General features: G+C 45.3%; 1 protein-coding gene across 1 annotated transcript in view; it reads left to right on the plus strand.

The window, feature by feature from the left end:
- Positions 1 to 11,555, plus strand: part of TTLL12 (tubulin tyrosine ligase like 12) — a 32,192-nt gene extending 20,637 nt beyond the window's left edge. Inside the window, exons 9-14 of the mRNA XM_030960644.1 lie at positions 5,842 to 5,953; positions 6,833 to 6,984; positions 7,058 to 7,139; positions 7,582 to 7,650; positions 9,124 to 9,262; positions 11,078 to 11,555. Of these exons, the coding sequence (XP_030816504.1) occupies positions 5,842 to 5,953; positions 6,833 to 6,984; positions 7,058 to 7,139; positions 7,582 to 7,650; positions 9,124 to 9,262; positions 11,078 to 11,229 (706 nt within the window). The 3' untranslated portion in view covers positions 11,230 to 11,555. The remainder of the gene's footprint in view (positions 1 to 5,841; positions 5,954 to 6,832; positions 6,985 to 7,057; positions 7,140 to 7,581; positions 7,651 to 9,123; positions 9,263 to 11,077) is intronic.
- Positions 11,556 to 13,025: the final 1,470 nt, after the last annotated feature.

Here is a 13,025-nt window from a genome sequence, read left to right on the forward strand (position 1 = left end):
GACTAGGTTTCCCTGTGGTACACAACGGCTTTCTCTATCTTTCTGCATTACCTACTAAGTGCAACCAGGTCTTTGAGCAAAAACAATTCCGCGGACGGGTTTATCTTTGCTTGAGGTGGGAGTAATCTAAACAGTCTTTCTTAAAATACTTTTCATGTGTACAACAGGGACTTTATCTACTGTGTGCAGTGGTTCAGACTGGGCAGGACCAGCTCGATTTATGGACTTTCTGGTGTTGACTATCTAGGTGGCTTTTGCTAGGTTCATTTCCCAATTTCTAAAAGTCCCCCCTCCGAGTGCTTTCAGTGTAGTTTTAAGTAGTCTATTGCACCGTTCAACTTTCCCGGCAGCTGGTGCATGATAAGGGATATGATATATCCATTCAATGCCATGTTCCCTGGCCCAGGTGTTGATAAGGCCATTCTTGAAATGAGTCCCATTATCTGACTCAATTCTCTCAGGGGTGCCATGTCTCCACAAGATTTGCTTTTCCAGGCCAAGGATGGTGTTCCTGGCAGTGGCATGAGGCACAGGGTGGGTCTCTAACCATCCAGTGGTGGCTTCCACCATGGTCAGCACGTAGCGCTTGCTTTGGCGTGTCTGAGGCAGTGTGATGTAGTCAATCTGCCAGGCCTCCCCATACTTGTACTTGGACTACCGCTCACCATACTAGAGGGGCTTCACTCGCTTGGCCTGTTTGATGGCAGCGCACATCTCACAGTCATGGATAACTTGAGAAATACTGTCTATGGTTAGATCTACTCTTCGGTCTTGTGCCCACTTATAGGTGGCATCTCTACCCTGATGACTTGAGGCATCATGGGCCCATCGAGCTAAGAACAACTCTCCTTTATGTTGCCAATCTAAGTCTATCTTTGACACCTCTATTTTTGCTGCTAGATCTACTTGCTCATTGTTTCGGTGTTCCTCATTAGCTCGACTCTTGGGGACATGGGCATCAACATGACGGACTTTCACAGGTAGCTTCTCTAACCGAGCGGCAATGTCTTTCTATTCATCAGCAGCCCAGATCGGTTTTCCCCTACGCTGCCAGTTGGCCTTTTTCCACTTCTCTAGCTATCTCTACAGTGTGTTGGCTACTATTCATGAATCAGTGTAAAGGTAGAGCTTTGGCCACTTCTCTCTCTCAGCAATGTCCAGGGCTAGCTGAACAGCTTTGAGTTCAGCAAGTTGGCTTGATCCACTTTCTTCATCGGTAGCTTGTGCAACTTGTCGTGTGGGGCTCCATACGGCTGCTTTCCACTTCCGGTTCATCTCTACACGATGCGACAGGAACTATCAGTGAAAAGAGCGTAGCGCATTTCTTCTGGGGGCAGCTGGTTATATGGAGGAGCTTCTTCAGCCCGTGTCACTGGTTCTTGTTCTTCTTCATCAGTCAGACTAAAGTTCTCACTTTCTGGCCAGTTTGTAATTATTTCCAGAATCCCAGGGCGATTCGGGTTTCCAATACGGGCGCGCTGTGTGATAAGAGCAATCTACTTGCTCTATGTAGTGCCAGTGGCGTGGTGGGTGGTGGGAACCTTCTCTTTAAACATCTACTTCAGTACTGGTAGTCGGGGTGCCAGGAGGAGTTGTGCTTCCGTGCTAATCACTTCTGAGGCAGCCTGGACTCTTTCATACGCAGCCAAGATTTCCTTCTCTGTGGGAGTGTAGTTGGCTTCAGACCCTCTGTAACTTCGGCTCTAAAATCTTAGGGGTCGGCCTCGAGTCTCCCCAGGCGCTTTCTGCTAAAGGCTCTAGGACAAGCTATGGTTCCCGGCTGCAGAGTAGAGCACGTTCTTCACTTCTGGTCTTGTCTTGACTGGGCCAAGGGCAACTGCATGAGCGATCTCTTGCTTGATCTGGGCAAAGGCTTGTTGCTTCTCTGGGCTCCAGTGGAACTCGTTCTTCTTGCGAGTGACCAGGTAAAGAGGGCTCACAATCTGACTGTATTCGGGAATGTGCATCTTCCAAAAACTTATGGCACCTAGAAAAGCTTGCGTTTCTTTCTTGCTAGTTGGTGGAGACATCGCGGTGATTTTGTTGATGACTTCAGTGGGAATCTGACGCCTTCTGTCTTGCCACTTAACTCTCAGGAACTGGATCTCTCGGGCAGGTCCCTTGACTTTACTCTTCTTGATAGCGAAGCCGGCTTCTAGCAGAATCTTGATGATCCTCTCTCCTTTCTCAAATACTTCTATTGCCGTGTTTCTTCACACAATGATGTCATCAATGTACTGCAAGTGTTCTGGAGCCTCACCCTTTTCCAGTGCAGTCTGGATCAGTCTATGGCAGATGGTGGGACTGTGCTTCCACCCCTGGGGCAGTCGGTTCCAGGTGTACTGCACGCCCCTCCAGGTGAAAGCAAACTGAGGCTTGCATTCTGCTGCCAAAGGAATGGAGAAAAATGCGTTAGCAATGTCTATAGTGGCATACCACTTTGCTGCCTTGGACTCCAGCTCGTACTGGAGCTCCAGCATGTCCGGCACAGCAGCGCTCAGCGGTGGAGTCACTTTATTCAAGCCACGGTAGTCTACAGTCAATCTCCATTCTTTGTCAGACTTGCGCACAGGCCAGATGGGACTGTTGAAGGGTGAGTGAGTCTTGCTGACTACCCTTTGGCTCTCCAGCTCACGGATTATTTTGTGGATGGGGATCACAGCATCTCGATTTGTCCGATACTGCCGGCAATGCACTGTCGAGGTGGCAATTGGCACTCGTTGCTCTTCTACTTTCAGGAGTCCTACTGCAGATGGGCTTTCTGATAGTCTAGGCAGAGTGTTCAACTGCTTGATGTTTTCTGCCTCCACAGCAGCTATGCCAAAAGCCCATCTGAGTCTCTTTGGGTCTTTGTAATAGCCGTTCTGGAGGAAATCTATGCCCAGAATACACGGGGCTTCTGGGCCAGTCACAATAGGATGTTTTTTCCACTCTTTCTCAGTCAGGCTCACTTCGGCTTCTAACAGGGTCAATTGCTGTGATCCCCCCGTCACCCCGGCAATGGAAATGGGTTCTGCCCCTACATGTCCCGATGGTATTAGGGTACACTGCGCACCAGTATCAACTAAGGCATCGTACTTTCGTGGTTCTGATGAGCCAGGCCATCGGATCCACACCGTCTAGAAAATCCGGTTTTCCCGTACCTCTGCCTGGCTAGAGGCAGGGCCCCTCTAACCCTGGGTATACATGGTAGAGGTGCCTTCCAGGGGATCTGACAGATCATACTCAGCAGCTCGGTCATGGGAGGTTGAGGCTACCTTCACTTTACTGGGGTTCCTTTGATTAGTGTTTCCCTCCTTGAGTTGACGCACTCGTGCTGCCAGGACAGAAGTGGGTTTTCTATCTCACCTTCTCATGTCTTCCCTATGGTCACGCAGAAAAAACCACAGGTCAGCTCTTGGGGTGTACCCTCTTTCTGTAGCTGGGGAACGTTGGGCTCTGACTCTGGGGCCTGTGACTCACACTGGTGCCATATGGGAACTGTTCTTCTTCATCATCTCCCTCATCTCTTCTCTGAGTTCTTGGACTACGGCAGAGACATGAGCCTGCATCAGGCTATTAATCATACTTTCATAATTCCTAAGCTTGTTGGCCACAGAACCCACTGTCTCTCGGTTGGTGTCAGCATTAATTGTTGCAATAAAGGTGGTGTATTGGGATGGCCCTAGATTTGCCAGGCTCCACAACATTTGCCCTGTGCACCTGACTTTGTCGGGGTCATTATCATGCTGTCCATCCCTCCCAAAAAGTACTTCCAACACTGCCACTTCTCTCAGCTGTTGGATCTCTTCTTCAAGAGTCTTCCAGCGCATTCTATGGTGGTGCTCCTGCATTCTTTCTCTGTGAACAAACTTCTCTCTGACACTTATTAAAAGCCGCTCCCAGAGGGAAAGGGACCCTGGCTCTCTTACAAAAATCTGATTGATACTTGAGTCCTGGGTCAAGGGTCCCAAATTCCTTGCCTCACCACCATCTAGCTGGACACCTGTACCCATAAGATCCCAGACCCGAAGTAGCCAGGTTGTATAAGCCTCACATCCTCGTCATACAATGTCTTTGTGCAGATTACGGAGACTTTCGTACGTCAGGGACTCGGTGATGATTGCAACCTCTGGTTCCCCTGTGGCTTGTGAGGGCCCTCCCCTATCTGGGTGTTCTGCTTTCATCTTAGATCTCCTTGTTTCTACAGGGGCAACTGCTGCTGGCTGTGATTGCCTTTGCAATTCAGCTGGAGCCTGGACAGTTGTAACATCTGTGGGTTCTGCTGCTGCTGCACTGTTAGACTCTCCCTCTTCAGGGTGGGGGGAAAGCCTCTCACCAGCTGGGGAAGTGTATTCCTTCAGCATCTGGCCTATCTCCTTCACCAAACCCCCCACCCAATCTGGGTAGTTCACATCTGGAGTGGGTTGTGGGGCAGGGTCAGGCTCTGGGGCAGCAGCATCCCTAGCTGGGGTGGACTGTGGGGCAGGGGCAGGCTCTGGGGCAGCAGCATCCCTAGACTCTGGAGGCGTATTAGGTTCTGGGGTAGGTGTCATGGTAGTTATCCAGGTTAGTCTCCCCTTCTCTCTAAATGCTAAATAGAGCAGGCCTATCAGCAACACCAGCCACTGTATGATATCATTAATATTTACAGTGGATCTGAACCCTTCAAAAACTGGTGGGGCAGACCCAAAGAAATGGCTAAAGGGTTGGGAGAAGATTTCGCCTGGGGTCATTTCCTTACAGCAGGTTCCATTATTAAAGTAACTCCAAAAACACACACTTAATGTGTGATAGCTGTGAATCCATGTGCCTGCTTTCCAGAGGAAGTTAAAAATCTATGAATTCCTCACCTTATTCACCCATAACACAAACCGGATAACAGACACAGTAGCCTTGGTTATAGGACCCATGTTTAGATAAGGGCCTATAAATGGGAGAAATACAGCCACGATCACGTGCCACCCAAACCAGGGCAAGCTGGACCACATGGTGTCGCTTAATGAGGTTTCTATAGCCACACACACAAATTAGATTACTCAAGAACTGTTATTCCCTTTTGGTTTCTGTGCCCTCGAGCCGCACGTTGGGCGCCAAAATCTGTCTTGGTTTGGAAAGACAGGAGTCTGCTAAGGAAGGCAGGAGCCTCCCCTGAAATTGAGAATGTAAACCCTTCCCGACACCTCCGAATTGCTACAATTTTAAATTAAGGGGCTCTCAGGCAAAGATATGGGAGCAGGCAATAACAGTTCTTTAATAGGGAAGAAATAAAAAGAATAAAATAAACAATACAGTCCACTGGAACAACACTGACAGAGTCAGAAACCCAACCTGACACCCTGTTGGTCAGGGTGTTGGTGGCAGTCCGATTGAAAATGTGGCTGCAGTCCTCTGAAGTATCAGGTGTGGTTCTGTTGGAGCAAGGGGAATCTGTAGAGAAGGATGTAGTCTTCCTCTGAAGATCCAGGAGGAAAAGGTAGCTGCTGTTCCTCTGGGGAATCTCGTGGAGAAATAAACTGAAACTGCCATTTCAGAATCTTGGAGTATATGGGGTAGCAGTGCTTGGCTCCTCCCTCTGGGCGGAGCATCTCACAATGGGATGTTATAGTTCTTATCAGTCATGCACCGATATTCAATAGTCTGTTATCAGCGGAGGTCCCCTCCCGAGGAAGGTGTGAATGTGGTCATTCAAAGAGAGAGATAAGGCAAACTGCTCACTTGACAAGGTAATCAGCCATACAGATGGTAATGGAAAACATCTTGCATGCAATCTTCAACAGACATGTATCCAGCCAAATGGATATTTAGCCAGATGAATGAGGTGGATGCTTACAGGTATCGTTCTCTCACTTTCTCTCCCAGAGGAGAAGATAATCACTGGATATGCAAACCATGGAACCTGGCCAGAAGCCTGGATACCCACATCACCAACAACCTGAACAGTATCATCAGGCACAGGGAAAGCAGCCCAAAGGTGAGAGGGCATAGTTTTGAATGGGATTTAAAAAGCAGAGTTGAAAAAACTGCTTCATCGAACGAGGTCTGAAAATACAAAGGAAATTTATTCTTCAAAATACGTATGCTGGCCATAAGCATACAGTTCAGAGTAGATTCAGTTGCAAATTGGTAAACTCCAGTTGTTGCAGAGATGAACTCAGAGCCTGATGTTGCCTTATGTAAAGAATAAAACTTGCCCTGGCAATAAGGGGTACTCCAGCGTGGTGCTGCTGTAAAGCCAGTCCTCAGGCTGGCAGACAAACACACTGGGTATAGTTAGCATTGCTCATCAGTTTGAGAACATTATTGCTTCTATCTCCTGGTTGTTGTTATTGCTCAGTGGCACAAAGGACCACCCTTGCAACAGAAGATGAACTATGGAGCTTTTTACAGGGAGCCTGCAACATCCACCTGTACCTCACTGTGTGTGAGCACTGGAGCTCACTTCAGCACCATTTGTTGGTGACGTGTGGACTGTATATGTTTTCTGGGGTACAGAAATGCACACAGAATTGCTTCACAATTGTTGCAAAACAGCAAGGTCACCAGAGTTAGAAATCTGTGATTTTTAAAAATGAGAACATCCTGACCTCCATGTTTCCACGCCCTGTAGTCAGAGTGTGAACAAAAGCAACATTGCCTATTTGTGCACCTTTCTGAGGAAAAGCCAAAATGCAGGCAGGGCTGTCCTAAGTCACCGAGGTGCAGTGACACTTGTGTTTCACCTGAGCTGTCCCATGTGCTGTGCTGTAGGTGTGTGACACTTGCAATTCACCTGAGCTGTCCCTGTGCTGTGCTGTGCTGTAGGTGTGTGACACTTGCAATTCACCTGAGCTGTGCCTGTGCTGTGCTGTAGGTGGTGTGCAAGTACATCGAGGAGCCGGTGCTGTTTGAGCGCGAGGACGTGGGGCTGGTGAAGTTCGATGTGCGCTACGTGGTGCTGCTGCGCTCGGCGCAGCCCCTGCGGCTCTACAGCTACGACGTGTTCTGGCTGCGCTTCTCCAACAGGTGCTGCCCTCCCCTCGCAGGCTGCACCTGCTGACATGGAGCCCTTAAACTGAGGAGTTGTTCTGTTCCTTAGGGTGTTCTCGCTTGATGACTTGGATGACTATGAGAAGCATTTCACCGTCATGAATTATGCTCCTGGTGCGACATTGAAACAGGTAAGCAAACTGCCCAAAATGCTCCCTCACCTTTCTGTTGGTAGAAAATCTTCTGGTGTTTGCTGTTAGCAATTAGTGTGTGTCACATCCACTTCAACAGGGTGTTCAAAATACCTGAAGTCCTAAGCAAATACTTTCCTAGACTCTTTCTCCTCTTTGCCCCAGTCACCTGTGGTTATCTAAAGTAATACAAACCTATGTTCTGAATGGAACCCACATTGAGAGAGACAATAAAAGAACTATAAAAAACAACACCTTGTCATTGTCAGAGCCTTAGTGTGATCTTTTACAACAAGAAATCCTGGAACAAGGAAGGTATTCAGGAGCTGTCTTAATTCCCTAGTTCTCTACTTGCATTTGTATGAATGGCAGATATATTTGATGCTCTGTTCTCTTGTCATTCCTGACCAAGACAGCCTTTGATGTTACTGAACTGTTTTAGGTGCACTGTGAAGACTTTATTCCTCTGTTTGAAAAACAATATCCTGAATATCCTTGGACAACAGTACAAGTAAGTCAGCAACTCATCTTTCTCATGTAAATGTTCATTATGTGTTTTGGGGTTTTTTTACTCAGCAAACCAGCTTTTCCAAAAGTCTTGTCTTGCTTTTTTCTTAGAAGACATATTTCATGTGTATCGCAAAGGAGATCATATGTTAATCTTTACTTCAGAACTTTGTGTAATTTGCCCTCAAATACTTGATTGTTACAGGGTTGTATTTTATGATTTGAGAATTTTACTTCATGATCACACTGTGATAATTCTTTATGTTGGACTTAGCAATACAGCCAGACCTGGCTACTCTGAAGTGCAGAGTTTGCTGCTGCTGCTTCAGCTTCTCTGTGTTAGAAGCCTTGCCAGAGCCCTGTCCCTGCTCCTTGCACAGATGACTTTTCACAAGAACACAGATGGCTCTCTCATACCAGGGCATCTTTTTACTGTAAAAAGGAAGCTGCAAATACTACAGTTCCATAAAACATGCAGGAAGGCAGATGAGGGCCTTCTCATTGATTTTCATTTTTCCTGTGAAAGAAAAAGCTTGAAAGAAAAAGCTGAATGTGAAGAGCTGCTTCAGAAACATGCACAAAAGTGAATTCTTTCATTCTTCCATATTTATTAGGAGCTGGAAGAAACAGAGTGAATGATAGCTGAGCCTTTATATTTGCATATTCATTCAAAAGTACATAAATTATCCAACTGTGGCTTGATTTCCTAAATTAATTCACATTTGTTTTAACTAGATCCTTGTATACTCAGATTATGACAGGGTTTAAAATAGTCTGAAAGAGACTACAAGGGGTGAAAAGAGAGATGTAAAAATACATCCTGTAGGTTACCCAAAGTAGTACAGTGTACAGAAAAAAAATTCACTGCAGCATAAATTCGATGCTAAAACTCACATCTCTGTGTTCTTCCTGATTTATTTCATTTCCAGATTGGATATCTGACTGTTTTTCAAAATACCTATGTAATACATTCTTCAAATTTCTATGTCCCCCCACCTTTCTTAGGGGTATAAATGGGTAGAAGATTTTTCATTGCAAAACAGAACAAAACAAAGCAAGACTACAACTGAATAGGCAGGAAAAAAAGCAAGAATTTCACAATTGTACTGCTGGTCTTCACAGAACTCTCCTAGGTTTTCTTTTTCCCCTCCTCTACACATAAGTGCAATACTTGGCATAATGCCTGAGAAGGGGGTTAATTCTAATGTTAAATGCACTATTTTTAGGATTTCCATAGTATTCATTGGCTCCCCAGAAAAGTCCATGGATATTACCTGGTGCTGAGTTCTTTCTTTGTGTTGGCATTAGGTCTAAATGCACATTTGGAAGCCAGTACTGTGCAGATTTTCATCTGTTGTGTAGTGCAGTTGATACGAACCCTTTCAAACGCTGCATGAATGAAGTGATTAGAAACATGTGTGTTGCTTTTATGGAAGCTCACTGCTCATTCAGAATTCACTGCTTTTTCTGTTATTAGGCAAGTATTTTTAAGGCATTTGCTGAATTGTTCCAAGTTGCTACATCTAAACCTGCCCCTCTTGGCATCTGTGATTATCCATCTTCAAGAGCAATATATGCCATTGACTTGATGCTTAAGTGGGACACCAGCAGAGATGGTGAGAAGCTTTTTATTTGAGTGTGTAATTGTTTATGTTTGTGGACCTTTTCAGAAGTCTCTTCTCTGTGCCTCCCACTGACACCTGAAGTTGCAAATCTGTGGGGATAGCATCTGCCATGCTGCTAACAGGAGTGAAGCAGCTGCCAGCTGCTGGGCTGCATCCTTGTTTCCCTGCTGCTGTTGTTCTCTGTTTGGAGAAAAACAGAGCAAAACAACAGGGGGGTGGGAGGGAACCAAAAGAATCCAGTCAAACCACCACACACACAAAAACCCCAAACAAATGTCTGAAATACCCAACTCTCTATGAAATTCTTGGAGACATCTAATTGCCTGTGGCTTGCAGGCTTGGAGCAGTGTTCAGTGCACAGTGACTTACTGTGGCAGGGAAGGGACCACATTCACCATTTCAGTGCTGTTGATGTCCTCAGGGCTGACATTCAACTGTTACCAAGTCTCTGCAAGAACATGTGAGTGAGGCTGCTTCATGTTAGTGCCACAGCATGGCTGCCTACCTGAAGCCTTTCTTCCAGGCAGCTGTGGAGGATGGAGGACTGGTAGCAAAGTCTGCCAGACAGACTAGTTTGTTGTCTCACTAGGAGGCTCAGAAATGTTCTGTAAATGTCCCTGACTCAGACATGTGTTCCTTGTAGAGGTAAAAAAGTAGCATAGCCACCAACACGAAGAGAACTGCCAGGGAGTATTGAAGAGAGCTGAGCATATTCTCTTTGTGTGGTACTGGGTTCTCTGGGCCACAGGAGAAGTTGATTACCTGTGCCAGTTTGCCTGCAGAGCAATTAGATGATGTGTGTTGGGTGAGTGCCCCATGGCCCCTGCTGCAGGGACTGATTCTGTGAAGATTGAGTTGCTTTCATGGAGGGAAATGATTGAGAAACAGGAGATATAAAATGGAGCCTTTGCTGCTGAGATGATGTGGCGCAAGGGTTGAATGTGCTTTGCTATGTCCACACTGGATCCTCTTTCACCTGTCCCAGAGGTGTCCTGAATGGGATAAGCAAAGCAGCTCACAAACATTACTGGATTGAGGACAACTACTGTAGTAAAAGAACCAACCTCACATTACATCCTGGCTGAACATGAGCTGCACAGGTGCCTGGCCTTTTGAAAGCAAGGGTGTGCCAGTAGCAATGCTGTAAAGCTGTGGGCAGCCTGTGGACAAAGAGATTTGTTGCTCCTGTGCAAAGCACAGTAGGACTCACTTATCCATCAGAAGGTTGTTCCCTCACTTAACAATCTCAACACCAGACATGAAACAAAATTCTTCGGTTTTCTCTGCACAGAATGCATTTGATTCAGAACTGATGAAGTTTTAAGAGAAAATTAAATTTCCTGACTTCCTTTAGGAGTGGTATGAAGTGGCAGATGGGGGTGGCTGCAGTTAAAGGAACAGGACTGCTAAATACCTAGGAGGTTTAAGAAAGCAAGGTTTGTACTGAAATGTGAAAGGAGAAGCAGAGTTTTCTTGAAGATGTTTGAGACTGACAAGCAAAACAGCTGATTCAGGGAGATCATATTGAATGGCTGCAAATTCTCATTCCAGAGGAGGCATTGAATTAGCACAGTAGTTTCAGAATCTGTTGGATAATTGTCCTCTGGATAATGATGGTAGAACATTTCTGTCCCTCCAATAAAAACCAACCCACTGAAACAAAAACACCCTACTGGCTTGGCAGTTTGGGTCACAAAAGATGCTTTTTCCAATAATTTTCTCTAATTTCTGGATTAAAGAAAAATAGTGATTTGGGATCTCTGTAGAGTTTGTATTAAGCAGCAACGTTTGTGTTTGCCTTGACAGGGAAAAGAATTATGCAGCCTCAGATCTTGGAGGTGAACTTTAATCCTGACTGTGACAGAGCCTGCAAATACCACCCTACCTTTTTTAATGATGTCTTCAGCACCCTATTTCTGGATGAAACAGACAACTGCCATGTGACACGCATTGTCTAACCACAGGAGATTTGACTCCATCAATTTCCTTGTCAGATATGCTTAACAGCAGGATTTATATATCAGTTCTATGAGCTGCTGATGCAACTGTTTTCCTGTACTGATCACCAGGGGAAAAAAATTTCTCAGAAGAATATGCCATATACCAAATACTGTATTGATAATCCCTTTGTCTGCATCGTCCTCGTCTTGCTTTTGTTCTTTCTGTAAAACATAGCTCTGTGTTGACAAAGTGTCTTGTTTATTGAATATTGGAGACCTCAGAGTAGGATTTGTTTTTCAGGTAGCCTGATTGCTTGCTTGCTGGGAAACATTGCACAAGTTCCTTGTGTCAACATTAAAACTATAATTTACTGAATCATGCTGGGGTTTGTATGTCTCTTTCTTATCTACCCCTCCTGTACAAAGATCTAAGACGTTCTGGGGGTGGGAAATCATAATAACAATAAATAGGGTATTTCAGTGCAATGAACTATGGGGTTAATGGGACTAAAGATTTTATGGATCATCCCATTTTCCTTATTTAAAAAGAGAGAAAACAACCCCACAGAATTTAGGAAGCTTGTTCTGATGGCTGTCATCCTTAGCCTGCCCCTTAAAGAAACCAGATTTTTGAGGATGTGAGCAGGAGGCAATGTCTGGAGCAGCACAGGAATGCAGAAACCTAAAGGAATGAAAGGAATTTTGAAAACTCTGCTAGAAGCCCAAACAGTCTTTGGACTTTGAAGTTTAGGGCATAAGAGAGAGGTAGTTGGCAGTGGGTTGCCCATTTGAAATGAATCATTCCTACTCTTTCCTCAAATGAGGGTCACTTGGCTGAAATTTAGCTATTATATGTGCAAGCTGCAAAAAATTCTGCTGCCTGCCATGACATATATATTGTTTGGGTAGTAATTACTTAAGCTAGTTTGCAGCAATTAGGATGTGCTTGAGAAGAAAGTGCAATTATAAAATTGTGTAAGTGTTCTAAATCTTGCTTCCAACTTTGCAAACATGCAGCACATTGTCCATCACGATCAGGAACATGAAGGAATATTTGAGGCTATTTCAGGCTGGTCTGCAGGAACCTGCTTTGTTCCACTGACTGGAGTGTAGTATGCTGGAGAAATAAACTTGGGAACATCCAGTTGCTGTGGAGGTGAGGCAGAAGGGAGAGCAGGGCTGCACAGCCAGAAGTGATGTTCACACCATGCTGGCCTGCTGCTCAGGGGAGTCCCAACTGGTTTGGGCTCCTTATGTAAATTTGATCAAAGAAATGTTGTGACTGGGTTCTCACAGTTTCTTTACAGTTGCTTGAATTTCCTGGTTTGTCTTGGCCATTGCAAAGGTGAGGAGATGAGATGAAGGGGCTGTCTTTGAGGCTGTAGCATCCTGCTGCCTTCAGTGTTTTTCTGCTCAAAACAATTTAAAACAATACCAGCAAGGAACAAGGTTATTAAGTTTACGTGTAGTTTAATACATTTAGCTGAACGCATATACAGTTCTTCCAAGTGGGAAGGCACAAATTGTTAAAAAGAGCTTGTCTTAAACGTTTTCAGGGTACAATGGCCAGAAGACAAATATCTGGTGGCTGTAGTGGGACATATCATAGCACAAAAGCACTGTGCCTAGTGGTAAATATGAAAGATTCAGGCCACAATCATCCCTGTCACTGTTAGGAACACCTTTCTGGAAACTGTTAGTGTGTGGCAGGATTTCTTCCTCTGAGCATAAGGAAGTTTGAGTCCCTGCTTTCTTCTGGTAATGGTTACAATGCTGTTGTCATGTAACACATAACACTAGAATACGGCCCTTAC

The sequence above is a fragment of the Camarhynchus parvulus genome, chromosome 1A, assembly GCF_901933205.1.
Source record: "Camarhynchus parvulus chromosome 1A, STF_HiC, whole genome shotgun sequence".
In the NCBI taxonomy this organism is placed as follows: domain Eukaryota; kingdom Metazoa; phylum Chordata; class Aves; order Passeriformes; family Thraupidae; genus Camarhynchus; species Camarhynchus parvulus.